A 27,799-nucleotide genomic window follows, 5' to 3' on the forward strand; every position below is an offset into this window, starting at 1 on the left:
AAACAAAATATTGTATTTTTGAAAATTATATCTTTATTTAAGAAACGTCAGAATCGAAAAATAAATTTAAGTCAGAAATAGAATCCGACAATACCCACATGTTGCGCGTTCGTTTAGGATTTGGCGTAAAATCACTTTCGTCACTTTAGGAAATGTACACATCTGATCTGGATAGTTATGCAGGCGGTTCCATACTTGTAGGGTTAGCATTTCTGATGTAATCTGTGATGAGTTTTTGCTTAGCTGGTTTAGAATCTTGTTTATATGTACAATTCCCGATAGGTCGCCATGCATTTTGTAATTTAAAAAAAAACCGCACTATTTCAAAACCGCATAAAAAAAAGCCGCATAAAAACAGAACCTACTGTACGGTACTTTAATTTCTAAACCATAGCCCGCTAATTAGTATGTACTTACCCACACACATACAAATGCATGCAGTTGTATCGATTTCAGATTATTTTTCTGTAACAAAAACAGAAAAAACTCCATATAAAAGCCGTGAAAAGCATGCATCATAATTCTTAAGAAAACCTAAGCACAGTTTTTGTTTTAATTTTTCTTCTAGTCGTACACGGTTCACAACAATATTTACTACAAGTATATTAAACTTTCTACTACCCTTTTTTATAGTTTTTGTAATTTGAGGCAGAACAAAAACACCTCGGAGTTTCTGAGAGTGCATACCCATAATTCCTGGGTGAAAGTTATTGAACTACATCACTTTGGCAGTTTATGAAAAATTGTTCATGGCCAATATCTTTCTATTTCAAAAGTTAAGGAAGAATTAACTTTTAGATTTCTTTCACAAACCAATATAATCTGAATATTTTCTGAATTCTTAAAGTTGTTGGCCTCGTCTTCATTACCTGCATGAATTCTGATTACGCTAATGCCGTGGCTGTTTAGCAGGCTAGTCCAGTATAAAAATTCTTGATTTCGGCCAAATTATTGTTTTTTTTTGCCTATAAAAGAAGAAAATATGCTGCTGTTCATTTCAACTAATTTTGAATAAAAATTTAGTTAATGTTTCAATCAAAGTCATACACTTCTAATCAAAAATTTCGGAAAATTTTTGAGCGGTGAAAGTTTGAAGTGCCTCGAAAATTGCTATGATTTCGGATTTTGTTTTTCATTGACGGAGTTTGAACTTTCCCTTCTTATGAGGGTTGCCTTAATATAATTTACGCCTAATAATAAAAACACAGTAAAATAATAATGAAAATGCCTTCACTGCTTTTCACAATATTCTCTTTAGAAGTCAATACACTTCAACATTCGCTTGAACCAATTATCAAAGCCCTTTTGCCACACAGAAGTGGATACCTCCAAAATGAGCTGTTTAAGGGCATCAACGGCTTCTTCAGACGTTGAAAAATGTTGACCTCACATTTTATTTTTGATGTTCGGGCACAAAAAGAAATCGGGGCTGTAAGGCGGGTGACCCATTAATTCGATCTCTTGAGTGCTCGAAAACTCTCTTGTGTGAGCCGATAAGTGAGAGCTCGCACTGTTTTCGTGAAGAACGATTCGACTTCGACGGTTCATTCTTTTTAATTCTTTGAGAACTTCTGGTAAACAAATGGTTGTGTGCCACTCGGAATTGACTGTTTTGAATTCCTCTAGTGGTATAGTTGCGACATGACCAGATTTTCCGAAAAAATAGGCAACCATTTACTCTCAGCTGCTCCTTCCGCGAAAAACTCTTGTTGGATTAAGATCTTGGATGTTGGAAAACCCATACCTTCGATTGCTGTTTTGTTTCCGTCTCATATGCATAATTTCAAAATTCGTCACCAATTACGATATTATTGGCGTGAAACATTTCTTTTCTCTTCCTGTTTTGATACATTGTCAAATTATGCGATATACAACCGGAACAAATCTTCTTGACGACCGACATGCCACATGATGATTAACGAACACTTAAAAACTCATTGCATTTCAAAGAGGTTAACTGTGGAGCCTCAAGGCCAAAATCGAAGTAAGTTGATAAAGGCCCTCCTGTCACGATAATCTACGTCGAAAATCGTAATAAGTCTCGCATGAAAATTTTCACGAGATAATACCATCTTTTGGTCGATATAATTTTTTTATCAGAGTGATTTTTCAGGCCTTTGGCTTCAACTTTGTATAACAGTACCTCAAATACGCACGTTCCTTTAGCTGTCACCTTCTCTTCTCTGGCCCAATAAAAACGTGGTTGGCGCAATTAGCTTGTTGGTAGAACAGCGTACGACTAAACCACCAGCTTTAAGCTATCGATGAAGTTTTCTCATTTAAATTTTGTTGGCGTATCTTTTGCGAACTTTATCCTAATACCTCCATAGGTTTTAAATTTAATTTCAAGCCAGCTGGTAACCCACTCATGAGTTAGCCTTCCTGGGGGGTTTTGAGATCTATACATATCCGACATTCTTCAATAGTTATTTACTCTTCAATTCTTTAAGGCTTACCAAATCCTACTTTTTCACTTATTTCCTATATAGTGTATTCATTTTCATTTCACTTTATATAATTTTCTTAAAATAGGTCTCATTTTATCTTTCACTGTAATTGCGCAACTAAACTTCACAAAGCACAAACATTTTGTTTAATATCACATCTGGTTGCATTAAATGGAATTTTACTACTTCTTCGTATTTTCGTGTGCCCAACTGTTTTGTAATTATCAAGATCTCCTTTAACTGCAATTCACGGTCATAAAATGTTTCATTAAATTGGTCATTACGTGTAGTATTCCACTTCTGCTAGCTGTGCGATTAATTGCGAATACTTCGGGGGGCTTTTGTTGCTCGATACCGAATTAAGCAATTTTGCAATCTCAAATCGTAAAAATTATCTTTTGGAACTTCATAAATTAGTTGGCCATTCATGATCTTAGGATTATTTGCAAATATGAGTTTGCAAAATTGCCTTGTAGTCATCTTACTGTTCTTTACTTATGCTTCCACTCGTTCATTACTGAAATCTAAATGCTGGCACCTGATCTAAATGCTAGAAGCTAAATTTTAAATCTTTTTTCCCTAATATCTAATGGTACTTCTATGCAAAAATGTCGCCGTTCCACGGTGTACAAATTGTTCAATGTTGAACTTAACCCTGTAAAAAGGGATGTTTTTTGCGTAACGGATCTATCTGTATCTGGCACACGCATCTTTCAATATTGGCTCTTTAGGTAGTCAGCTGATTTTCAGCCACTCATGCTGGTCAAGTAAAAAGTAATTAAATATTGACTGCTGGTTATTTTATGCTTAAAAAATACTTATTTGTTGCTAATTTCGCATTTCCTCTTTTATTTGTCTGGTCTACTGTTCATTCAATACGCTTTAGTAGCCAGTTGGATATGAGACGATTCCATTGACTACGTATTTCTGCAGAACATAGCCACCTCTCATTGTGTATTCTCCTGCAAAAGCAAGTGTGTAAATTCCATTGTTCTACTTGATTACCTACTTATGGGCTGTGTTCGGTAGTCTGACAGGCCCATTGTCACCAGCTGTCAAGTGGGCTATCAACTTCAAATGCTATACTCTGCCACATTTTTATTTTTAATTTTCTCCTTCCTGATTTTGGCAAGAAATCAACAGACGTTTTTGAAGGCAACAGCAAGTAAATGGAAAATCCAGACATGCAAATTTAACATGAGATTTATTAAAAAGCGAAGGCTGAGAGCACACGTGCTAAACTCCTTTTTATGTTATTGTCTTTAGGGGTTATTTGTGTTTTTTTGCGAACGCCTAGCGAATGCAGCCCGAAGGAGATACTCCATAATTCCAATTGAGTTTTCTTTGTAATTGAAAACGTTTTGTGCGATGGCACTTGAGTAGAGTGCAAATTAGCAAATGCCAAAAGATTTTGCAAAGGGATGAGTTTGAAAGGATAAGGATTGTGTTGAAAAAAGGATAAATCTATCTAGATGGTGTGGAATGAATAGAAAATGTGAATAGCAAAAATTTCGAAGTTTTATCAGAAATAAGCATTTATATGCTGACTTGTTACATGAATTTGCTTTTATTTGCAATTTCCAACAATCTCCCTAGTAATGATTAGAATCCATGTAAAGTAATCTCAGGTGCGCCAAACCAATACAGTTCTCATATATACAAACATGTATGTATATGGCCTTGCGAGACGAGATTTTCTAAATAGCCGATGCAATGTGGTCTCAGCTGTAGAGAAACTTTCTAAAAGGTTGAAAAACTTATATATTTCCTACTAGACTTTTTACCAAATATAACAGGCTCTCCTAAAGGCTGTATCTTCAGTTCTGTTATAATCTGCTTGCTTTATAAAATTTGTTCGAAGTTCGCATGCTAAGTATAGAAGGTTTACTTTTAGGTGACAGTTAACTTGTGGGTATAGGCAGATACCCAGACATCTAGCAATAGCAAATGGCAAAGTTAGTACATCGATTCGAGTGCCTACCTTACTTGAGCGGTACATACTACATAGTCGAAACCGAATAGCAGATTAACTGCCAGAAGACATAGTAAAAGTTTGAGAGGTTGTTTTCATACGTCTCCTTAATCTCCATTTCCTTTGTTCAAGTGCTTATGAAAGTGTCTCTCATACCTATGTAAATTCTGTATGCGTATTTAGTAGATCTTCCTATTTCTATTTTTACCTCAGGCTAGTCTACTTATCAGTTTTCCAGAAGAACACTATATCATACCATGACTATATCCTTGGGACTTCTTGTGACCTTGGGTCATAGCTGTACATTCTGTATCGACTTTACAACTTTGGCCAAGTCAAGCGTCCAATAAATGAATTTCCTCGCTTTATATAATATTTGCTTTACCTAACCATTCGCATAATAATTTAGTATCTGTAGTGTGCCCGATGACCTCTTTTGTGTCCTTGGTATCTGTTAGTTTGGAAAAAACTAAACTATTATTATTTTATGCCCCATTCTCCCTGTAAATTCAATTAATCCGTTTGGAAATGTAACGAAATCAATAAATCATGACAGTTGATTGATGCTGGCTATCTAAGGACTTGTCTTTGAAAACACTAAAATAGTTTTGAAGGCTGCAAAACAACCCTAAATCCATTTCGCGTTATTCCGTGAAGGTCGAAAGCCTAAACTTAGTCTCTATTGTCGCAAAACTGGACCACCGTTTTCTTTTTAAACGGAGACAAAATATTTTTCCAGTACTAAGTTTGACCATTTGTTTGCTGACCATACCAACGCGAAATAGGTGAGAGTGTCTTTACGCAGTGATTCTATGGTGGTATCTGCATCTAATATGATACATATAATTTGCACTCTCCGCTTTAGCTAAGATCTTCCTCTTATTTGCGGTGTGCGTCTTGGTGTTGCTCTGCAAACGGAGGTACCTGCAGCTTTAGGCCGGTAGCTTTATGGCTAGCTTTTTCATGGTAGAAATACACTGGTTTGGTTTGCCGTTGCCTGCCGAGCGGCACTTGGACTTCCGAATGGTACTCACACACCAACCCAATCGGCTACGGCGACCACCTTACACTCTACACCTTAGTTTAATATAGGGTTTTTCAGTAAGAGCGCTTCAACTTTTGAACTTTTTTGAATAAAACACAAACGGTTTGACTTTTTTAACTATTTGTTTTTTTTATTATCGAGTTTGAACATATACATTTAAGTATGAAATTCGATTTCTTTTGCATGACCACCGCGTGCACGTTTTTCGAAGTCCAATCGTTGAACCCAATTTTCGACCACTCTTTTGCATAAATCGGCCGAAATTCCAGCAATTTCGCGTTCAATATTGGCTCTGAGCTCACAAATCGTCGCCGGCTTATTACTGTAGACAGTCATTGGCCCCAAAACGGGACGGCTTGTTAAATGGACCGTAAAATGGCCGTAATGCTCTTAAAGTAGCAGCAACAGAACGATTATTTTCATAAAAAATTTGCACGATTTGCAATCGTTGCTCAAGTGTGTAGCGTTCCATGATGAAATGTATACTAATGAAGCTTACAAATGACAAGCGAAAAATAAAAAATATTGCGTTGTTCGCCCTCCCTATCGGAAAAAGTTGAAGCGCACCTATTGAATAACCCTATATATAATATAATATTTATCTATCTACATATTTATTTTACAAATAAAGTGTCTTTCAGAAGTGACGCCTAGATGTCAGTAGTCAATAATTTCTACTCGCGGCCTTTTCTTATGTCATCTTTGACATTTGTCAAGTAGACAGCTGTACAATTTTACAGGATAGAACAACGCATTAAAATTATTGAAATTTATTATAAAAATGGTCGTATCGCAAAATTCGTGATTTTTGTGGGGGAAATATTCGTTGGAAAAGTCAATAATTCAAAGATTGGTGAAAAAGTTTGAAGAAACTGGGTCTGCCAAGGATAGAACTGGACGTTCTGTTGATAATAATGCCGATATAAAAAATAACCTGAATTAACACAAATTTTGACAGGTTTTTTTTTAAACAACAATCTAGCGCGTCTTTTGAAATACCCCTTATAAATAGCAAACAGTATTGGTGGTGTACTCGAACATTCGCAAAATGGAACTCAATGCTGAACTGCAGTGAATGTGTAATAAATATGTGAAGACTTTATTATTTTGATTAATTACCAGAGCTATTAAATGTCTACGCATACGATTGGCAGGTTTTAAACCGTATTTATCTTTCCCACAGTGAGTGTCGCATCATAAGCGAGTTGATTTTACATAATTAACTGTAAAATACCAAAACAAAAATAAAAAACGAAATTTAAGTGAAAATAAATGAAAAGTCGAAAAATCGTGTAATGCGGTGATAAAAGTGTATACATAAGTTGATTATCAATTAAAAAAGTGTCATAACACTCAATATGATGAAGGAGCCGATAAAAATTGATGGGCCCCTCATGCTTCCTTCATCACCTTAGCGCTTTTCCCACAAATAATATAAAAAAAAGTATTTCGAAGTTGCTGATGGGTGAGTTTCGTGAGTAAAGCCCATTGCATGTCGGTAGAGTGATGGATGAGCAATCCGAAAAGAAAAGCAAAATAAGTAACCGAATAAAAAATTAATAAAATAAAAAGTAAAAAAAGAAAAACAGACAGTGAAATTGAAAATTATCTGGGAATTACGACACCCTTCGAACGACTAATAAATGACCACAATAACAATTAAGTAGCAGAAATAAACAACAAATAATTTAAAATAACAATATTTGCAGCAGCAGCTACAACGAAATAATCACCAAAACCACCTTCGCCATGTCGATGCGCAGCAATAAGCTGAATTCCTCGCAGTCAGCGTATCCGCCGCCGCCACAGTCACCGCAGCTGCAATATCATCTGCCTCATCATCAGCATCAGCAACAGCTGCTGCAACAATTGCAGCAACAACACAAATTCCAACAGCAACAACAGCAATTATCACAATCGCCACCGAGCGTCGCCCAGCAGCAACAACAGCAACAGCAACAAATTATAAATGCTGCTGCCACTGCCACAAACAGTCGCAACAACTTGGCCACCCTAGTCGCGGCCATCAATAATGAGAACAGCTATCAGTTGTCGGCGGCAACGGGCAATTCGCCAGCCATTAATGTCACATCGCCCCCCTCGTATTCAGCAGCCATAGCCGCTGGTAATAGTGGCGGTGGCGGTGTCAATGGCGGTAGTTTAAGCGCTCCCATACTTGAGGGCCATAAAACGAATGCTTCACCATTCCAATTTTTAAATCACTATCAAGCACAGGATCTCTCAAATATGCCAAATTCACAGTTGGTAGTGGATGCTGGCGGTGGCGGTGGCGGAGGGGTTGGTATTGTTAGTGAGGAGAATGTCGAAGAGTTGGATCCGCAACAGCAACTGTGTGTGGTTGCCAAGATGCAAAAATCGGTAACGATTACTGTTACACCACAGCGCAGCAACTCAATGGACTATTTAAATTTCGAAGAGAAGCGTCAGTTGATAGCTTCATCGTTGTCATTATCGGATATTTTGCATTGTAATCCAGCTGCAGCTGGTAAAGAGGTGGCTACCAATGCTAATGGTGAGTTAATTTCTTTTGGAAACAATTCTATATGTAATTAAGGTCACATAGATTGAGATTCATTAAGGCAAAATGGTTTACTAACGTTAATCGGTATTGGGCTTAGATAACACAGATCACTATTTCCAACTGTCGCTGTCTTTCGTAAACATCTTTCCTTAAGCTTTGAGTACAAAAAGAAAAATGTAAGTAAAGCAAAGATGAAAATTCAAAACTTGGCAAAAAACGGAACAAACAAAGAACATTTCCGTTACATGCATCCGCATCGATTCATTTAGATAAATTCGTGTATGTGTGTACAAAATTTAAACTGGCTCTTTCAGCGTTTTAATTTTGTTTTTATATTCTTATAAACTCGCTAATTTTTATCGATATTTACACTGTATTGGAACCAAGGATTATAGATTACCAGGTTTGCCCATCCCAAGAAAAATTGCGAGAGTAACTTCGGCTGTCACGTCGCCGGAGATTCGGCAGTAGAAGAACCCTGCTCTGCACGTATTTACACAGATTTTTCGTATATCAGCAACACAATCTCAGTTTTGTCGCAAACAAACACACCTCATTTACTGAAACATGGGTTGAGTAAAACCAAGTGCAATACTAAGGCAATATTGCATAATCAGTTTATACCCCTGAGTATCAAATATATGATTGACTATTTTGTCATTATCATTCATTACAAAAGGGCTTCGCAAAGTAGAAATTATTGTTCTAGCTTCCTGTGATATTATTTGTCTCTTTTTCTCTTATAGTAATTCCATATAAATGACAAATACAACTGCTAATCATCTTTGTGCTTACATGCAATTATATATACCTATATAAATATAATTGGCGCGTACACCATTTTTCGGTGTTTAGACTCCGAACGGTAGATATTTTTTATGAAGAACTTTTTCATGCCAGAAATACACACATGCCTGCTAAGAGGCGACCGCTGTTAGAATACATTTTTTCTTAATTTTGCTGTTTCGCCGAGATTCGAACCGACGTTTTCCGTTGCAAATGGTAGTCACGCACCAAGCTATTCAGCTACTGCTCAATGTGGCTATCACAAACACCTCAATGTCTAAAGTGCTCAGCAGTGTCGTGTAGGGATATATAATTCATGTATTATAGTATGTACGTATTTGTTTTGTGGACGTGCTTGTGAATGTTCAACATTGCGCTTATCATAAGCCAGACGGTTGATTGCACTTTAATTGCCCACGCTTGCCTAACAAAAACAAAAAAAAAACCAATACGAGTACAACAATTGAACCATAAAAACAAGAAGGAAGAAAAAAATATGAACGAAAACAAACGAAAGTGGAATATAGTACAATAAAAAAAAAACGAATCGACGAAGTAAAATAAAATTTGAACAACTAAACTTAAGGTTTACTTTTTTATCATTTTTCTTTGATTAAAAATACCAAAAATTCAATTTCTATTTCGATGTAGCTACATGACTGGTTTTTCAAATTGAATGAGACTGACATAACCAAACAAAAAAAAAAAAAAAAACGAAAACGAGAAAATTCATTGTGAAGAAATTACGTAAAATTGTGGGGAATTTGAAATAAAATCCATGCAAATTCTGCAAGTTGAGTGCAATAAAAATGCACCATATTTCATTGAGGTACCTGAAATGGCGTTGTCTAAATTAAATTACACAAATTTCTCTGCTGTCTGCTGGAAAATTTTGAATGAAGAATTTGTTGCTGAACTATTGAAAATTCTTGTATGTCGGCAAGCACGGAAACGAAAACGGAAACAAATACTGGCACCCCACACTTCCGTCATGGCAAATGTACGTTCGTTTTGGTTCTTTTCCTTTTTCGTCCTTTGCTCTTTTATTTCATACGCAAAAGTTTCTATTGCCATCAGAAAAGTTGTCATATTCTTGAGCGCAAAAATTCAATAAAAATCGCATTAAAGTGTGTTCATGGTAATAAAAAAGCGCTAGAATTGCTCTACAAAGTTTGTACTTTTATAGATGAACGATGCATACATATGTATGTGTGTATATTTAGACATTGGAAAATGATCCTTTTTGCCTGGCAAATTTTACACCCTCTAATCCATAAAGTGCAGTTAAATTTTTTGTGACAAGTATGTGATATTTCGCCTTTATGCTGTACAGAGGGAAACTATGCTTTTATCTTCTACCATTACTAGGAGAAGTACAATTTGTTCTGTTCTGAACCATTTCCAGCGTGCAATGGTACAGTAATTTTTGCTGGGCAAAATGTTTCTTTCATCAAATTGTCACTTTGATGGATAATTTTTGGTCTTAACGAACGCGTATATGCAAAGGTTAGGAATACTACTACAAATTTTTGTGCTGATGTCAAAATTTGTGAGAAAGTGAATGTGGTAATTGGTTTCCCAGATCTTTTGTTTGTCAGTTATTACTATTATTCGAGATTCCCAAGGTTTCGGAACATGAGAAAGGTTTGAAACATAACGAAACATAATTATCTCGTTTCTTCAAGAATCTATTAATTTCGGATATATGTGACAGTACTATATATGGCGGTAGCAACAGACATCAGTCTTATGCACGCCCAGACATACATAAATAAAAAATATAACTACAGTACAATACGAGTAGGGTGAACAAATTCGTGCAAGGCTTGTTCAGTCAACCAAGATTGTCCACAGAACTCAAATCAGGAATTTAAACGCAATTTAAAATAATTCACTCATTAAATAAATACATTTTATTTAAAATATAATTTCATATTCAATTCAAACCTTTTTATAATTTTTCAAAACCCTCTTGTAATTTTTTTCCAAAAAAGTTTTTTCATCACAGACGTATTTTTGAAAATTTCTAAGGGCAAGCGTACTATCGAGAGAATTTGTGTTTCCTTCGGACCACTCGATAGCCGTGTCAAAGACTTTTAAAGCTTTTAACGCCATTCTAAGATGCCTTTCATTCAATTCTTAATGTTGTTCAACTAGCCAAGTATAGCTCATTAATAAAATAAGATAATACCAATTTTAAACTTTTATAAAAAAAAGTTAGACTAATTCCACAAATTCTTTATCCTAATTTCACGGTTTTTAATTACAACTTCTGGAAATATTTGTGGTGTGCAGTTTTATAGCCTATTAAAGCTTAGTTTAATAAAGCTTAAAATGAAAGTTGCTAAATCACGTTGATTTTTTATAATTCTTTACTTTGAAGAAAAAAGTGTACAAGAAACGAGAATTTTGAGCTACTTCAAACTTATACTTTATTATACTAAAATCAAAAAGGCTAAAGCTGCATATCTAAAAAATTTCTAATTGTAATGAAAATTTTGTGGGATTTTTCTAGTTCTTGTATAAAGTTTGAATTTTCGTTCATGTTTAGTAGGGAATGAATCACCACTGAAATTGAGAAATATGTCCATTAATACCCTTACTGATGTTTTATGTGCGTATGTGGAAGAAAGATAATGTGAAATCAACATATTCATATTTTATTTGTTACAGAGGCGCCCACTGGTCGCCAACCATGACATGCCAAGTGCAAGGATCCACTGTCTCGAAACTATGTATTGGCTCCTATTGTTGCGCTGTATGTGCGCATACTTTAAATAGCAATTCTTATTTTTTTCCATTAAACAATTTACATCAATTCTCTAACTTTATCATAGAGTTTGTTGCTGGTGCAGCAATTGTTGTCGAGAGAACAATGTAGTAGACATCTATACTCATTGTGAAACAAAGCACGTACAATAACAAAACGTCGCCAGTGACATTTGTATAAAAGCATGCACCTACCTATATATGTACGGATGTATGTATGTACACGTGCATATGTGAACGTATTCTTATATACGCAAAATGTATTTGTTCGTAGATGTAAGGCCCTTGAAATGCCTTATTTATATCTTTTTGTTTGGATTTCGACGCACCACTATCCTGTCTATCCTATAAGCCTGCCAGTTTTTGTGTGGAAGTTATATTGCTTCACTTGTGCAGCCTATTCCACCTCGTCCATATGACGCACACTTCACCGCAACCCAACGTCGTTATGTTGGCGCATGTCAATGTCGTGCACTCTGATCACACTATAAGTTGGCTCGTCCTTAGTTCTTTGCGATGTATGGTAGAATTTCATTGTTTTTGGCATTAAGTAACTTTTGGTAGTTTGGTCAGACTTTTTTGCTTGTTTTTATCGTCGTATCAGTTCAATTTAAGGATTAGCAGTGGCTATTTTGTTTTCAAATTGACGTATGTACATACATACATATGTATAGCTATACATTAGGGAGGAATGAATTATTATCATTTCTCTAATCGCTTTTGGCGGACCTACAGAAAGTTGTCTTTCTATTCCAGAAACAAGGGTGCAAAATATGATTTATCTCCTTCTATGCCAAGAAGTACCCCCGGTACCCTTAATTTTTGGAAACAATTTTAAATTCCACCGTTTCATGTTCAATTTGTAAAATTACTATACCTACTCTTCTAAAATTGCCAAGATTCATAATTGGTTGCCATTAGTGTTAAGATTGATTTAAAAGTGTTTTCATGGCCTCCTGAGGTTCAACGGTTTTATAACGCTATTTAGTATTATTGATGCACTTGGGGGCATCGAATGACTTTTAGTTATGAGTCTGCATTGTGGTTGCTAAGTTGTGTAGGTCTTATTAATTATTAATTTTTTATTGGTATTAAAACTTGTATTCTTTTCTACTTAAGTACTGCATTAAAAAACAAGTTACAAGCGGAAAATCTTTTATATTATATTTTATATATTTTGTGATTTTTATTAGTTCTTATAATATAACTTCTCATTGCTATGCCATTTCAAAGCTCAATGTAAAAAAAAATCCCATATACTATCACTCCATCTTAATATACATACCTACATACTTGCATACATGTGTACGGGACTTGCATATTAGAAAATGCATTAAAAGTTTCAGATATTCTGTAAAACTTTTCTTCCCATCGAGTGTGCTTTTATTTGGGCATTGAGTTCACAAATTTTTTTTTTTTTTTTTAATTCTGAAAAACAGACATGAACGACAAATGGTATTCGTTAAACAAGCGGTACAGTTTTTAAATGTATGTGAATACAAAAGCAAGGAGGGTGATTCCATATGTAGAAGTCCCCGCAAGTGGGGAAGGTTACTGATCGCCATTCACATGGGATTGGCCAGAACGATTTTTCTACATATGGTTCAAGCAGCTTAAAACTTCCGGGATTAGCTCATGTATCCTCTGGGTAGTTTCCGAACACCCGTTTGAGCACCCGAGCCAACGTGAGAAGGCGAAGCATCCCAGGATTGCTGGTTGTGCGCTGGGTTTGGGACCCGTCACATGCGAGTGTTTCGCAAAAATCCGCATCAAACCAGATCGATCATTTTGTGATAGATGGAAGACACGCTTTTAGTGCCTTAGATGTACGTACGATCCGAGGACCCAACATCGACTCGGATCATCATTACCTTGTTGCAGCAAAACTACGCACATGCCTCTGTATAGCAAAAAAAGTACATCTAACTACGCAAAGAATGTTCGACATCGAAAAGGTGCAATCACAACAGTTAGCCAGCAGATTCGCCACTCGACTTTCGCTCTTGCTCTCATTGAGTACTGCCCAACAATCCGGTATGCACGAGCAATGGAGCAACATTTCTCATTCTCTACGTACCGCCGCTGAAACAGAAATCGGATCCTGGCGAGCCCGAAAAAACAATTTGTGCGACGAGAAATGTCATGCTATCGCAGAAAGAAAAGATGTTTTTTATAGAGCCACGCTGCGATCGGGCACAACGCGAGCCATCCCACATGGCTACCGAGAGCTAAGGAAGGAAGAGAGACATATTATCAGAAAGGAGAAACGAGAGGCGGAAATACGTGAGTGCGAGGAGCTTGAGGTGCTGGCCAACAGCAACAACGCCGAAAATTCTACCAGAAAGTTCGGTGGCTTACAGAAGGTTTTAAGACCGGGGCGCATTCCTGTAAGAACAAAGACAGTGATCTGGTGACTGACATCCAGAGCATACTTCAATTATGGAGGGAAGACTTCTCGAACCTGTTAAATAGCGACAGCTGCGCATGTCGCAGATAATGTATACCCGATACCCCAATCGTTGACGACGGAACTGTTGTTGCATTACTTGTACTGTTTTTTTATACTGTCCCATAAGTAAGTTCTATCGACAATCTTTTGACTGCCTGTCCAACGTAGTTACCTCGAAACTAGAGTTCCCGAATTATGAGAGACGCTGTTGGTAGCCATGGAGGCAGCTTTTCGCGCTTCCGCTATGCAACCACTTTTTATATCTATCTGTTCTCATTTAGATCCAGCTGTTCTCGAAAATATAGTGATCGGATTGGTCACGCCGGAAATGTAAATTTTTACCTTTGGCTCGTTTTCTCTACAATTTTTAACTTCAGAAAAAAACTATCATTCGGAATTCAGAGAGAACGTAGGTTCGAGTCTCGGTGAAACACCAAAATGAAGAAACAATTTTTCTAATAGCGGTCGCCCCTCAGCAGGCAATGGTAAACCTCCGAGCGTATTTCTGCCATGAAAAATCAAGACGCACGCCACAAATAGGAGGAGGCGCTCGGCCAAATACCCAGAAAGAGTGCACGCGCCAAATATATATATAATTTCAAAAATATAGCTCCGTCAAATTAGTACTGCTCGACGCGCAAAACCAGGTACTGAGCAGACTTTCGCAATGATGTATTTCATACATGGTTGTTAAAAGAAACTTTCGAGTCAAACATAGCTCCAAGATCTTTAATTTCGCTCACATTATGCAGAACAACATGCGAAATGCAATTGGGCGTATTGCCACCTTTCAAAATCGTCCCCACGACAGCCGGTTCTATATTAGCAGAATAGCACACACACTGTCACTCAGGCAGCGTTATCCATACTTGTATGTTTATGGTGATACAACAACAACAATATTCGAAATCTTCGCATATGTCATATTCAAGATTTTGCTTATATTTAAAGATACATTTCAATCACCATAAGTTAAGGCCGGTGGTTATAGTGAGAATCATTAGATAGTCTGCATAAAGTAGAGAATTTGCAATTGAGAAACAGCTACTAATGTCATTTATACTATACTCGTACATAGGACAAACAATAAAACAAACCTTAAACGTTACCCTTGGAAGCACTAAAGAAGTCACAAATTATTTTTATCCTGTTGGATAAATAGCATTTTAGTCAATGCAAAAAGCAGGAATGAAAGTCTAAACAGACAAGTTTTCGATTAGTTTTCAGTGAGGGATTATGGTAAATAAAAGGCTCGAAAAGTTAGAAATAGAAGAGAGTTTTGAAACGAGCCTATAATTACTAACATTGTTTTTCTTACCACATTTTAGAATAGGAGTTTCTAATCATCAATAAATGTGGCTCAACGATGGCAGTACAGTTTTGCATTAAGTGAGCAGACATGTCATCAACATCAGTTTCAATAGAGCGCTTATGTGAAGTTAACACTTTTGAAATATCTTCAGACAATAATGGTAGAGGACCAACATTTAATAGATGCTGAAGAAAATTTTGATGGGGATCTAATATCATCAGAACTAATTCGATATAAAAATGTCAGCAAACAGATTAAGCACGTTTTTTGGAGCCTCAGCAAATTTATCGTAATCGAAAAACTCCAAGCAGGGATATTTGAACATAATCTTTTAGATTTGATATAAGTAGATGGAATGTATTATAGATTTTCCGCATAAATTCCCTTTAAAATTCTGGTATTTAGTCTCATAATGGTATCAAAACGGCGCTTTAGTGCTACTTGAGGAGTGCCAGACCAGCACTTCAACCATTTCACCTACCTACCTGTGGTATTTAGTAAAAATAGTATTAGTTTTTAATTAACTTAAATCCTTTATAATAGTTTCCTTAAGGTTTTTTTAATCGTTAACTTACTATTCACATTCTGAAATTTTTCAGTTTTAGGATTTGTTGAAATCATATTCGTTGCCAAGTCTGACGACTGTCTGCGACAACGGGACTCTAGTCAATTGATTTTATGGATCTATACATAATATGTTTCTTTGTCTCACTCTAATAAGATATGCATAGAAAATTAAAAACACGCGTATAAATATCTGCGCATTCATACATACATGGCGACAAAAACAAGGCCCACCCACCCCTTGCGATTCACATTTAATTTTTTTAATTTAATTTTTATTAAAAATGAATCAAAATTCACACACTTTGTATGAAATTCAGAAATTTTTGAGTTATTTTATAATTATAGTAACTTGGAGAGTAATTGAAAAAACGTAAACAGAGAATTTAAACTAAAAACAAAAAAACAAAATAGATGCAGCGTCAGACAAGTGCCACTTCCTAGGTTATCACTGAGCTCAATTTAGAATTTCTGTGCAATAAAGAACGCCAAAAAGGGCACTAATTCTGAGCCAGTGAATTTCCCTACAGGGTAAACTCTTTTCAAAATCAGCCATTCCGCCTCAGTGCATTTGTATGTCTCCATCTATTCGTTGATGCTGTTGCTGGTGCAAACAGTGATGATGACTACGTCAAATGCTCGCGATGTTGAGGCGTAATTGTTTAGTGTGTGAGCGTGTTACACTAAATCAACTAAATGCGCCGCCAACTAACATCCGCCAGCAGCCGCACCTCATGGCTAACAGGTGTGTTTTTGAATTTTGTTGCTTATTTTACATCGTGTCAAAAAAATATCGGGAATTGTTCATCTAAAAAGCGCGCGTTACCCATATGTATAATTTTTTTTGCTGAAATGATAGTACAACTGTCCTTTATAGCTCCGCAGAGCTTGAGTGTAATCTGTCAATTGTTGTTTTTGGCATTTAATTATATCAGTCAACCGCAGGGGTGCTCTGCGATTTTCACTATTGATAAAAATATTATAATATCTTCAACGGATGAAAACGTCGGCACAGTCAAGAAAATAGTGCTGGAAAACCATCAAAGCATCATTTAAGTTTGAGGGAGGTAACTTGTTACCTTATCGTCTCTCACGAATCAATTCCCAACATTTTACACCATCAATTGGGCATGAGACGCGTTGCTGCTCGACTCGTTCCAAGAGAGTTGAATTTCTTTCAAAAAATTCATCGGAAGAAGGTGGCTGAAGACATGCTTGAGCAAGTGAATTCAAACCCTACATTTATTCAACGCATCGTAATAGGTGATGTGTCGTGGGTATATAAGTAGGACATGCGAACCAGCCAACAGAGGGCTGAATGGCGCTATCCACATGAGCCGAAACCCAAGAAACCACGTCAAAGTCGGTCCAAAGTGAAAGTCAAGCTACGCGTTTTCTTTGATTATCATGGTGATGTGCACTCGGAATCCGTTACAAATGGTTCTACGGTAAATATTACATGGAAGTTATGCGGCGTTCGAGAAAGTCTAGGAAACGGCCCAATTTGTGAAAAGAAAACTCATGGATTTTGCACCATAATAACGCACGGTCTCACAGGGCTATATTGTTGACACTTTTTTGACCAGAAACTCGAAAAATATCATCGAAAAATCACCGTATTTACCGGATTTAGCCTCCTGTGACTTTTTCCTTTTCCCAAAACTTAAATTGCCACTACGCGGACGCCGCTTTGAAGAGCTGGAGAAGATCTCGTCCCACGGGTTTAAAAGGTGGATTGGTGACTGGACTAATCGTTCGCATATGTGTATTGCTTCGAATGGGGCCTATTTTGAAGGCGATAAAATAAATTTTCATGATTAGACAATTATTTTGCCTTTTATTAAACAATTCCCGGTACTTTTTTGACAGAATGTATAATATTAGTGCTACCGGCTGACTAGCGCGTATGCACTAGGGATGTACATTTGGTCGATTTGTACGAACCCAGAATTTTCGGAATGTCGCCATTACCATCTCGGGATTTCGGGATTTCGGTATTTAGGTATTTTTTATTTTGCAACAACTTAACATGAACAAAATTTTGTCAATGTTGTATCAGCAACTCAAATAAACCCTTATAAAAAATAGTAAATAATTTGGTTTTAAAAATAATTCCTTATTTACAGTCAAAGTTTTTTTATAAGTCACAAAATACACGGTAATAGGTAGATTTGTACGCATTTAATAATGCTTTATCGTGTACATATCTAATAAAATAACTTATCTATTTCCAAATACGCTCAATGCAAAAAACTTAAGAACGAAGAAAGAGTTGTTGCCGTTGTAACAGCACAAACATTCCCCATAGATCTGGGTTATTCCGGTAACGTAGAATTGAACGGAGGAGGAGTCTTTCGACCTTATTTTGTGTGGGACAAATCCTCTATAACAAAGTTTGGACTTGAATTGATAAAGTCAGCACTCCAATTTATTATTTATTTACATATTATACATGAAGTTGAATACATCTCAAATAATAATACCGGGTGTTTTTAAGAACTTGAAAACTTCAAATTATAATACAAAACAGAGATACTGTTGGAATGATGTGTTTGTTTTTTTTTTTGTCATTATAATAAAAATTCTCTAAGTGCTGTAACTGCAAAATTCTTTTCAATGTTCCTTTTTTTGCTTTAAAAGACATTTTCTACCCCTACCTTATTTCATTTACTTCAAAAGAAACTACGAAAAATATTTGTTAACAAATCCGCGATTTTCGGCGCTTGCAGTATATCGCAAGTCCGGGATCCGGGATTGATATCCCTAGCATGGACGACTCGATGCTGCTACCTTTCATTTATCTACTCACAGTAAGTTTCCGATTGTTCACACTCTTATGCCCGGTTGCCTCATCCGCCGTCACTACCGCCGCATGTATCGTCTAACATTTTAATCTTTCTATGCAAATTTTATATAGCGTTATTATTTTCTGTAATTCACTAAACTCACTGGGGTATGAATGAACGAATGAGGGAGGGTATACGAGTATTTTTAATTTTTTCCCTTCCAATATGAAAGTTGCGCGGCGCACAAATGTAGAGTCGGTGGTGTGGTGCATTATTATTTTTTATATAAATATGCATGTAGTAGGCGAATTCCTATGTATACGAAGGGGTTTGCAATACTTACCAATACCTACACGGCTTACCCTGGCGGTTCCTTCAACGTTTTTTTGTGTGATAAATTGTAATTTTTAAAATATTTTCAACTATTTAGTAGTAAATCTTATTTTAATGAAAATATATGTATTAGGTGGTGAACAAATTTCTAACCATTTTCCGCTATATGCCTTTAATAAGCAGGTATATATAGCTTCTGCTCAAATATGAACGAGACTTTATCAATAAAACGGTCTGCGGATGACATATGGCAAAACTAAATTTTTTGTTTTTTGGTAGGACTGTTATAAGCTTATATGGCAAATTTCAGCGTGATATGTCACATAGTTTGTTTTCTGTGCTACTGTAAACAAGTCATATGAATACATTTCATCTGCTGCAGAAGAACAGGGCAATTGACGAGATCCCAGACAATGTAGGACGGTAGAGGTTCTATAAATTTAAGTGACTGAAGACCGAAAATGAATATACGCTCAACTTTTTCGGTTCTGTGGGAATGCGTAGCATAAATCGTTTTTCTGGGATAAGTATCTTTGTAGTTTTTAGCGTGGGGTTGCAGATAAGCTAAGATAGAATAGGCCCTCGGTACAATAAAGCTAATATAGTTAGCGAACGAAGAAAGGACTCAGAGGTCTAAGAATTCATTGACAGTTGAGAGCTGAGGAAGTTATCGTTCTTCTTTATTTTTTAAGAGATTTCACTTACTCATTTTCTAAAATGCGACTTAGTTAAATTTTGCCAGACATGACATATTTTAGCAGTGGCACTAAGTCCAAATTTTATTTTTATGGATTAGAATACATCTTTTTGTCGTAATGTACATGGTTCATAGATGCCCAGCACTTGATCGTCTATCGTAACACTGGTAGGTGGAACACAGTGTATCGGAAGCGGCTCTGCCCAACGTTCCTCATTATTGTATTTGAAACTCCTACTGTGTTTCTGTTATCCAGATGATACGTTCAGAATTAGAATCCTGTGTAAGTTTTTTTAACCGAGTTGTGAAATGGAACATTTTTGTACTATGGATTTGGCTTGCAATGGATTTGGCTAAAAAATACAAAAAAACAATTATTAATAAAGGAGTTACAACAGCAGTTACAGCAGTGCAATCCAATGTTCAGCTGACCAAAAAAACTCTTTCGAAAGACTTTTAGATCGCGCAAAACAGTGTATCGTTGCCAGAAGAGACTATTTTTAATCAATAAACTCTAATTTATCAGAACAAAGCTCCTGCCGTTTCTATTGTAGCTGAGTCTTCTTTGTTTTGGACTTCACCTTGTATATATGCATGTTTACCTATATATTTTCTTAAGCCTTATAAATCGAATCAAACTCCAAAAAGACGTCTGAAAGTGAATTAAAATTTAAAAAAAGTTTTTGAATCGATTTGCAATACAGTTATCACGTCGAATTCAAAGCTCAAAAATTGTACATTCGATGAAATTATCCACTCAATATGCATCATATCTCAGCTCATTTTGGACTCTTGAAATATTTGTAAAATTTCACAAATGCCATTGATTTCGAATAAATTTCACATATTTGTCATTACAATGACAACATCGCAAAAATTTCGTAAAACATTGAGTCATCATCGTTCGACACACAAGATACAAACACTGGTTGCCTCACATTCCGTCTCGTTTGTCATGTCTATCGGTTGATTTCGCCTCTCCCCGCATCACAGCTGATTGTTCGTCAACTATGATGTAGTATGACTAATATTTCCAATTTCGCGCAAATATAGTCTATTATATAAGTGTGTATTTTGAGCAAATGCCTGACGGTAAACTTTTGTTTAACTTTTTTCAGTTCAGTTTAGTTAGAGCGACTAGTTCTCCAAGTGCACGTATACACATATCCATACATATTTATTAAAATTTTTCCGCGATCCAAAATAAACAGGTTTCCCACTTGGTATTTTCTTCCATATGTACATTCCTACATACACGTACATACATACATGTGTACTTAAAAATTGTTAACTTGCCGTTTTGTGTACCAAACGAAGTATCGGTTACTCATCAGCCGTATTTAGACCTAACGTTTCGGTTACCTCGTGCTCTAATGGACTAGTGTTAGTAGTGGTCGCCGTCGTCGTAGTAATTGATTGCAATTGAAGTTTGTACCTTGCCAGGCAAGCGTGTGCTAGCTAGCGGTGTTACATGAACCGGTTTTTGCTCTGCTTTCCTACTTTAATTAGTGAGTAGGAACCGGTTATTTTGTGCACTGCTACAGAGACAATTTCCATTTGTTTTATTATTATTGTGATAGTTTTAAATTTGTTTTCGCGCTATGCGCAAAATTTTCAGTACCAAAAAAATTTGCCGCTATGTATTTCTAGAAGGCGGCATTTCGCTTTGTGCCAATTTTAATCTTATCATTGCAGAAAATGTATAAATATTTGGAATTGTTTTAAATTTACTTACCTTATCGCCAATTGCTCTTTCTGACATTTTGAGTGCAAATAAAAAAAAACGCAGAAAAAGCGAAATCGCAAAGTTAAAGTGAGTTTTTCATATAAAATAGTGAAAAAGATAAATTTTAAATTTGTACACAAACTGTAATGAAGTCAAAGCTTCAAATTTTTATTTTTCGTATGTATTTTCCTAATACATATTGCCTGATTTGTAAAATTTATGTTTGCCTTATCGAAATAACAAAATTGCATTAATAACCCAGATTTTTATTTTTATTTTTTAATTCTCATAAAATAAGCATTCAATATTTTCCATAGCTTTTTCTTCCTACAATAAGCCAAAAACAAATTTCAAAGACATTGCACCCTGCCGAAAAGATACACTAAAACTTTATTGTTTGAGTTCACTTTTTTATTTTTTTTTATTTTCTTGTTCGCTCCACTCGGGAGCATAGGGCTTCGACAAGATTCAGTCTTGTGTTGGTTTCGTTAATCTATTTCGATTTCCGACCGATTATGTGAAGGCTAATCACTAAAAAACAAAAATGTGATTAGCCTGCTGCTATCAGTCCTAAGTAGTGGGAATGCCCACCTGTTGTTGTTGTTTAGGAACAACGCCTTCTTACTACTCGAAGCGCCATCTGTATGTCACATTTTTCTTGTTTTAGCAGCCAAGTAATGCGCTGACTTTTTGTGCGGGAGTAACGATTGGAAGGATAAGGTTGAGGAAGGAAATTATTATTTTTTTTTATGAGAAACTAGGAAAGTAGGTAAGATTGGAAAAGTGCGAGGACCGCGCTTTACGTGGGATTCGAACTTAAGACCTCTGGGATGGCAGGCTGGTGCACTTACGCTAGATTACCGAGGCCGGCAGTTCATTTACTTCACCTTATAGGTGTGGTCAAGATATTAGCGCAATATTTTAAACAATCATTCCAGGTAGATGCCAAACTCCTGTGACCGACATGCAATCTCATTTTGATATTATCGGTATTCTAAGGGTGCGTTGTCGCAGTCATGCGAGGTGCAACTACAAAAAAGATTTGTCTTCGAAAAATAATGCTTAAAATTAAAATAAATTTATTTAAAACATAAAAATATATACACGTCCACACATACATATCTATAGATATATATATATATATATAATTGTGTATCTTATATTTACATCTAGTTTTTATTGATTCCGACACAAGAAAATATTACTAAAAGTAAATTTAAATTTCATATATTAAAACAAAATGTCCCCAAAACCCCAAAAAAAAATATTCTCACCGAATTGATTTAAATTCACAGCGGACATATTTTCTTTCTTATCTTCATGTTGATTTTTATTCGTTTTTCATTGTTTTTATTTTTTTATCGCTAGGCTTCATCAGCAGGTGTCAGCGGTTGCTCGCCACCACAAAAAAACGAAAAAATAAGCCTTTAGATTCGAGTTGAGCATTCTCTGCTTTACTTTGCTGATCATTCTCTTTTTCATTTCAGTTTAGAGCATTGTTTTGCTGAGAAATATTCACCACTTTTCTCTTTTTTTTAATTTTCAATAAAGGGTGTTTTAATAAGCGCGATCTTTAAAATGGCCTAAAAACAATATGTTAGGGCAGTGGTCTATTTGAAATGTTGGTCAATGGTAGCAATAATAATGGTATATAGTTTCTTTCCGCTTAAAACACTGAACCCAATTTTCGGCCACGGTTTTTCAATATTTTTGCTATTGAACGAAATCTTATAAATCTCACTTTAATTGTGTTTTTGTGTCGATTTATGCAATAAATTATAATGATTTTTGAACGCGCATAACCTGTCTATAACCCATTAATGATTATTTCTCATCTGACTTTTCCGGTAACAAATACGACCAAACCAAATAAAAATAGCAGGTGTACCCATTTGAAAACCCATTACCATACGAGCGAAATTTTTTTGTATTACGTTTAGAATGTACTGAATGAAAGAAAAAGCCTAGCGCCAAAGTTATTTTAACGTGTTTTTCAATCTCACCACTAAATTGGTTGCCAGAAAGAAACTCAACTCGTTTTCACTCGCAGCTGGAAGTCTCGCTAATAGCAAACCCTTTGTAGTCATTCTAATAAAAAACGTAATGTTTTTCTTCTTCATCCGCTATTGTTGTTTTAAAATACTCCCTTAATCTTGGGGGAATGATGCTGGAGTGGCAGTCCTTCCCTGTATATACATTTGTAAATCCAGGTCGTTTCAGTAACGTTGAACCGACACCTGTGTTTTTTCGTCCCATGCTCTCATGCCGCGTTTCAAATTGCTTTCAGTTTTTCATTTCATTTGCTGCGACTATTCTTTGGCTGCAAAAATCCAAGCTGTCAAAGCGAAAGCAATACAATAACATACCAAAACCGAAGCCAGTGACACCAGAGTCACTTTTTTGCAAAGATTGTTACAGCACAACAGCAATTTAGCAAAAGCCAGAGTTTTGCTGAGACGCGAATTTATACTAGGTGAGAGCAGTAGTACAAAAACGCAATTTACAAATGTTATTTTTCCAGATTATTGGTTTGACTGTCAAAATTTCAAACCAAATGTCAACGAACAAAATTTATAAATTTTTTTTTCAGCTTAATGATTTGACAACGAACTCACAAATACTTAAAAAATTAAAACACCACTTTGACATTCATTTCATTTCATTTATTCAAACCACCAAATATTAATATCACTTTGGCTGAGCTGATTGAAAGTGCGCAGTTAAAGCTACATCTAAACGAACAAATTATTTGTACAGTGCAAATTGAGGTTTCTGTCAATTAGCTTGTTTTTGGCATTAATTATATCAGTCAACCGCGGGTGTGGTCTGCGATTTTCACTAAGGATAAAAATATTGAACAAAGAGTTTGTCTTAAATTTGGTATTTTGAAGCGGATTTCGTGTACCGAAAATATTGCAGAAAGGCTATGGCGAGTGTGCTGTATCAAAAATACTTTCGCAGAAGGCCGAGAAGTCGTGGAAGATTTGCCCCGATTTGATCGCCCATCAATGTCTTCAACGGATGAAAACGTCGTCAAAGTCAAGGAAATCATGCTGGAAAACCATCAAACCATCATTTGAGGGAAGTAGCTCGTGATCTTGGCGTTTTTCTCGAATCAATTCGCAACATTCTACATCATCAATTAGGCATGACACGTGGCTGCTCGACTTGTTCAAAGAGAGTTGAATTTCTTTCAAACAATTCATCGGAAGAAGGTGGCTGAAGACATGCTTGAGCAAGTGAATTCGGGCCCAACGTTTATCCAGCGCATCCTAACAGGTAATGAGACGTTTGACATGCAAACCAGTCAACAGGCGGCTAAATGGCGCTATCCACATGAGCCGAAACCCAAAAAACTACGTCAAAGTCGGTCAAAAGTTAAAGTAATGGTATACGTTTTCTTTGATTACCATGGTGTTGTGCACCGGGAATTCATTCCAAATGATTCTACGGTAAATAAATAATATTATTTGGAAGTTAGTTGGTAAAAGAGAGATATAATATCACACCGACAAGGGGAAACTATCAGAACTTTCCCATGGCTAGAACGAAAATGTGTAGTTGGATGAGGATAGTGATGATGATAATATGAATGCTTATATGATAGTCAGCTGTCTTGTAGGAATCAGTATAAAAAACATAAATATGTAAAAAAATGATATTTAAATGAAACCATTCAAAATTGAAATACAAAAGGAATATATAATAATGTAATGAACTCAAAAAACTTAAATATAAATAAATACATAAAATATGGCAATTTTTTTTATATAACATGAAAAATGAGTAACAAAAAGGAAAACAATTTTTGAAATAACGAAAAGAATAAGTTAAAGCAGATAACCTTTAATTTTTTATAATTTACAGATATACAAATTTACATACATAAACCAATACCCAGTTTGCAATAAAATCACATTTATTTAAAATGTATTCATATTTGTACACAAGACGAATTAAAAGTAAAAGCCGAAAAGCATATAAGAGACTTTGGAAAATTCTAAAACCACACATTAATTTGATTTATTACGCTTCTATTGAATTTATTTTAAAACAAATAATTATATTGTAAATTTTAAATCGCTTCATTTTTCCCATTACCGCAAAAACGAGCTGTTTTCGTCAGTTATTTTTGGTAGTTTACATCTGACAGCTCTGTTACACGTGCGCGATATCTACTCAACTTTTTTAAGTATTTTACGTACAGTATCGCCGTGAACATGCTGGCCAAAGTAATTTGAAATGGTTTTACATATTTTAGAAGCCAGAACGTGGCTTTGATACAACTGAGCCAGAAGAGTAACTTCTTCCCATCATTTGCCCTATTTCGCGGAAAGATTTGCCTTCATTTCTAAGTTTCAGGGTAATTTTTCTCTCGCCGACACCGATTTGCTTAGTTTTGAGGGCCATCGCTATTTCTTGTAGAAAAAAAATCTTTAAAATAACTCCAAAGTAATGTAGTCACAGCACAATAAATTACAAACTAAAATAAAACCGTTATTGGGTATGAATAACATACACTACATACTGTGGGGAATCCCTGTTTTCATGTGTGCGGAAACTTTTTCTGCTTCGTTGAAGTGAAGTTTTTTGTTTTTGTCGCTCTAGCGAAGTCACCTTCTAAGAATTCGCCTTGCTTACCGCTCTAAAAATTATTTTCAAGTTCATGAACACTCGCTCTCAGCGCTTATCGCACAACGTAAAAGCCAATGAACACGGCACGTGTTTGACTGCTAAAAATAACACAGTTGCCACACGAAACAGCATACAAAATTTATATTTATGGTAGCCGTAATTCGAAAGCTCCTAGAGAGATGAAAGAAAATAATTTTGAAAATAATGTGTAGTGCATATACATATTTATATTTATAATACATATACATTTGTATGTAGAAGGTGGCACAAAATGAATCATCCAATTTTGTTCTTAAAATGGGTTTTTACTAAATAAAAAAATGATTTGATGAATGATGGAAATCGTTATTTTGACCTTAACCCGTTCCATTTCTTGGCTGTTTGTATACTTCAGCTTTCCAGTTCATAACTGTTAACTATAATTGACGTACGGTGCCATTTGCAAAAGTAACTAATCTTCCGATAGGATGATTAATTTTGTGCCACCATTTACATATTAAATAAATTAAATAAAACTAAATCTGTATTTTGTAATGAATTTTGGTTTGCGTTTCTTACATTTCATATCGCCGTTTTTTGTTTTTTTTTTTTGTCTATGTTAAGCCTATTGCTTGCCTGTCCGTCTGCGGGGCAGAATAATTCGAGCAAAAACTAGTATATTGTAATGGAACATGGCACACATGTTAATATTTGTTCAAGAAAATGGGCGAAAACGGGCAATAACCACGCCCTCCTCCCATATAACTATAATTTGTAAACAACAGAAAACGTAATGTCTCTGTTATAAATAAGACAATATTACTTTCAGTTGGTAGAAATGAATGAACTCAAAAATATAAATACGATCTTAAACGCACTTTTTACATGCTAAGACTAAATATCCCTCTTCCGTTCCAAATTAAATTTGTTACTATATATAATATAAAGTTCTATTCAGACCGAATTTAGCACTTTCTTACTTGTTCTTTTTGTCCATTTTGTCGTTTTCTCAGCTGTGTGCACATCATTTTTCGATTCATTGCCCCTCTTTACCTGCCAGCTCACTCATATGTATGTACGTGTAATTGTTGACCGCAATCCCAGTAACTTTGTGGCATTGGCGAGTTCACATTATTGTGACGAGCTGTTGGTGATTGCGTCGATGATTCATTTTTTTAAATCGTTTTTTGTTGATATTAAAATTTACTTGTTGTTATCGACGTGATTGTTCTCGCGGAAAATGAAAAAGTATTACATTAGAGGGGTTCTCTATACCTTGTAAAACCCTTGCAAGTTGCTAGAATTGCGAGGTATTCTCAAACACAACAAAAACATTCATGCAAGAAAATATTTCCAATAACTGGAAAAACTGTACGTGCAAGCGCTTTGCTTTTGAAAACTGTTTATTTTCGTTTACTTTTACATTTCTTGTCTTCAAAATAGTTTTCATCCATGCGAAAGCAGTTTTTTTTTTAATTTTTCTTATTAAAAACAACCATAAATAACGATGATGAATTTCAGGAAAAAAAACATGGGCGGATAATTTTTCCAATGCCAAAGCACGAACTGTTGCTGAACGGTACCTACATATTATTAGAATTTGTATAAGAAAATTGCGACTAATAAATTTTAATTCCTCACACTAGAATATTCATCATACATATTTTGTTAGTTTCCGATAGCTCAGCTGTGCTATTATTCATCTTAGTATATTAGTGAAAATGGCTGTATTGCTGATCAAAATATTCTTCCTGGAA

At 35.5% G+C, this 27,799-nt stretch overlaps 1 protein-coding gene across 1 annotated transcript in view; it reads left to right on the forward strand.

The window, feature by feature from the left end:
• LOC129242057 (uncharacterized protein DDB_G0283357-like) overlaps positions 1-27,799 on the forward strand; it is a 136,273-nt gene that overhangs the window by 20,171 nt on the left and 88,303 nt on the right. Inside the window, exon 2 of the mRNA XM_054878616.1 lies at positions 6,648-7,997. Coding sequence (XP_054734591.1) covers positions 7,214-7,997 — 784 coding nt within the window. The 5' untranslated portion in view covers positions 6,648-7,213. The remainder of the gene's footprint in view (positions 1-6,647; positions 7,998-27,799) is intronic.

The sequence above is a fragment of the Anastrepha obliqua genome, chromosome 3, assembly GCF_027943255.1.
Source record: "Anastrepha obliqua isolate idAnaObli1 chromosome 3, idAnaObli1_1.0, whole genome shotgun sequence".
Lineage (NCBI taxonomy): Eukaryota > Metazoa > Arthropoda > Insecta > Diptera > Tephritidae > Anastrepha > Anastrepha obliqua.